This window comes from Malania oleifera, chromosome 9 (assembly GCF_029873635.1).
Source record: "Malania oleifera isolate guangnan ecotype guangnan chromosome 9, ASM2987363v1, whole genome shotgun sequence".
NCBI lineage: Eukaryota > Viridiplantae > Streptophyta > Magnoliopsida > Santalales > Ximeniaceae > Malania > Malania oleifera.
Genome location: NC_080425.1, coordinates 78,159,671 through 78,163,214, shown reverse-complemented (window position 1 = coordinate 78,163,214; position 3,544 = coordinate 78,159,671). Strand labels below are relative to the sequence as shown.

Below are 3,544 nucleotides of genomic sequence, written 5' to 3'. Positions count from 1 at the left end.
ACCAACACTCTCCCCGAGTAATGTGATTACACTAACTCATTCACTAGTAATGGTACTGTGCTCTCATGTACATCAATGGTCCATTAGGATTCTCATTTCTACATCTCAGTATAAAAAGTATCATTTCTATCATTTCATGTATCGATATAATACCGTCATCAAATATTTCAATATAAAAAATATCATGTCTGTATTTCGGTATAAAATCATCATCACATATTCTAATATAAAATCATATTTCATCATTTCACAATATCTGCCGTATTTTCAATATTTCCCATAAATAGTATAAATCACATTTCATTATAAAATATTCCCACATGTTTATTGTACAGTAACTGTAACGTCCCAACCTATTTAGGGAGTACTACGTCTCTCCTCCTTCACCTAAACCATACAACAAGGGGATGTACCTTATCGAACTAATGACTGGCCTCACAGATTAGTACGTGTCGTTTTTTTGTTTATTTAACCATATACTTCAAAAAATTAAAATACACACAAATTGATTTAACCAAGTTTAACTGAAATACTGGATTTTTTTTTTTTTAATATTAAAAACAGAGATGGCATTGACGAACAGCATGAGGTGCAGTCAGCTTAGACGGGTGAATTCAAAGAGCTCAGCAATGGGCGCCATTTAGTTTTTTCACCGTTCAACAAAGAAAGGATGTTAAATAATAATTTCCAGTTCACCATTCAAACATGCCATCCACACTTCAAAACAAGCTCGCAAGACTGCTGAGGTAATCACTCTCGACTCTTTTCTTCGATGGCCGCCTTCGCGAACTATAAATTGATGCATCAGTTCAGAAGTTATCATCAGCCCATGCTTGCATGCCCTCATCCTCCACTTCCCACCACCACACTTTAATTCTCCTGATCAGTTAATCAAACACTTGTTCCAATTATGTCGCCAGCAATTGTTGTTGTCTTCGCCGTCGTCCTCGGAGCACTCTGGTTATTCGATCATCTCCGGCGGCGAAACGGGCCGAAACCACCTCCGGGACCGCCAGCGTTCCCCATCATCGGCAACCTCCACTTGCTCGGCGACCTCCCCCACAGCAACCTGCGCCGGTTGGCTCAGAAGTACGGCCCCATAATGTCGATGAGGCTGGGGCAGGTGCCCACGGTGGTGGTGTCGACGCCAGCAGCGGCGGAGCTTTTCCTCAAGACCCACGACCTCGTCTTCGCAAGCCGGCCCAGACTGCAAGCCCCAGAGTACCTTTCTTACGGGAATAAGGGCGTGGGGTTTTCGCAGTACGGTCCATACTGGCGTGACGTCCGGAGAATCTGCACCGTCAACCTTCTCAGCCCGGGGAAGATCGAGTCGTATGGGGGGTTGCGGAAGGAGGAGGTGGGGTCGCTGGTGCGGTGGCTGAAAGAAGCGGCAGCGGAGCGTGAGGTGGCGAACGTGACGGTGAAGCTGTCGGTGCTCATGGAGGACATCACTTGCCGAATGTTGTTTGGGAGGAGCAGGGACGAGAGGTTTGAGCTGAAGAAGGTTGTCCGGGAATTCCTTTTCTTGACGGGTTCTTCCAATATTGGAGACTTCATTCCGTGGCTCAAGCCGCTTGACCTTCAGGTAATTTAATTTTTCATTGCAGTACTCACCAAGTTCAAAAGTCAAACAGCTTGTGTGCTAACTAATTGGGATTCATTAACTAGGGATTAAAACGACGGATGAAGGCGACAGGCAAGGCCTTCGACAGTATCTTGGAAATCATGATCGATGAGCACATACTAGACGGCAGTGGGCGTAGCAGCACCGGCTCCCACGGAGACTTCATGGACATGATGCTGTCGCTGATGAACGAATCCCAGTACTCCCAGGACGAGTCTCTGCGCATCATCGACCGAACCAATATCAAAGCGGTCCTCATAGACTTGCTGGTGGGCGGGACCGACAGCTCGTCCTCCACCGTCGAGTGGGCGATCTCGGAGCTCATCCGCCAGCCGAAGCTGATGCGAAAGCTCCAAGACGAGATCAAGAGCATTGTCGGAAAGAAAGAGTTTGTGGATGAGGCAGACTTGCCGCGCATGGCCTACCTGGACAACGTGGTGAAAGAAACTCTGAGACTCCACCCTGTGTCGCCGCTGCTGGCGCCGCACGAGTCCACGGAGGACATCACCATCAACGGGTACTTCATACCGAAGAAGTCGCGGATTTTGGTGAATGCCTGGGCGATCGGGCGAGACCCGAGTGCGTGGCCCAACAGCCCGGAGGAATTCAACCCGGAAAGGTTTGTGGGGAGCGAGGTGGACCTGCAGGGACGGGACTTCCAGCTGATCCCATTCGGGTCGGGGCGGCGGGCGTGCCCCGGAATGCGCCTGGGCCTCACCACAGTTCGACTGGTGCTGGCTCACTTGGTGCACTGCTTTGATTGGGAGCTCCCTGGCGGAGTGTCGCCCTCGAAGCTCGACATGAGTCAAAAATTTGCGGGCTTGGTGTCGCCCAGGGCTCATCCATTGCTTGCCGTTCCTGTTTATCGCTTCCAAAGCTAAGTGCCAATACGCAGAGAAAGACAGCGCGCGCATCTGTTCTAATGAAAATTAATGTTTTTTTGTTCTCTTGCTCTTAACAATTTTTATTTTACAATAAATGCCTGGTCATATCTCATAGTGGAAGACTTTTGTAGTAAATATTAATTAGTGATGTTTGGTTTCCATGCACATAAAAAGCCCTATGAATTATGGTAATTAGAAAATATTAATTAAAAATTAAGTAAAGAATTTAAAATTATATCATGTAAATGGTAATAATAGTGATAATAATAAGTAACAACATATAGATTCAAATAACAACTTATTTTACGAGTACTATTATAATGATCAATAGTTATATTTTAGACACGACCAAATAGTACTTATAATTTGAAGTTTTTTTCTTAAAATTTAATACTTAAATATTATATAATCACTTCTCGTATAAGCAATTTAATATAAAGGCTTTTATATCCATCTATTTTCATTATAAAATTCCTATTTAGATATAATTAATAAATATTAAATATTTTATATTATAATAATATATGTTTAGTATATGTTAGAGGTGGAATTCAATAAAGATAAAATTAGAGGCTCAATAGATTAAGTAGGTTTGCTCTAAGCAACTCATCCACATGCAGGTTACATGGAAGAGCTGAAAGAATAGTTAGGTTATATATAACTTACCCAAGTAAAAATCACAAGGAAGAGTAGGTCGGCTATAGGCAACTCATTCCATGTGACCTAGAAGAGTGTTATGCGTAGCTCTACTTGGCGCAACTCAACTATATATATATCATCTTTACTTCTTGGCTTACTTGATGCAACTTTACTCTACATTTTGCTACTTTGTAGTTTTTGGCACTGAGCTAAGTTGCACTACAGTTATGTACTACTTTGTGCAACTTAGCTCAATGCCCCTCTATGCTGCACAGCTCCACGCAACTCATCCAAGTGTAGGTCATTTGGTAAAACATATTCGTTCTGTATGTCTTGCTCATATGCTAATCATATGAATAATAACTCAACTCTACAAAATGTATAGGAACCAACCAAT

General features: G+C 43.5%; 1 protein-coding gene across 1 annotated transcript; it reads left to right on the top strand.

The window, feature by feature from the left end:
* Positions 1-590: 590 nt before the first annotated feature.
* On the top strand, positions 591-2,681 carry LOC131164770 (cytochrome P450 CYP736A12-like). Its single transcript, XM_058122208.1, has 2 exons — positions 591-1,585; positions 1,669-2,681. Exons 1-2 carry the CDS (start codon positions 911-913, stop codon positions 2,503-2,505), a joined length of 1,512 nt encoding a protein of 503 aa, XP_057978191.1. The 5' UTR covers positions 591-910; the 3' UTR covers positions 2,506-2,681.
* Positions 2,682-3,544: the final 863 nt, after the last annotated feature.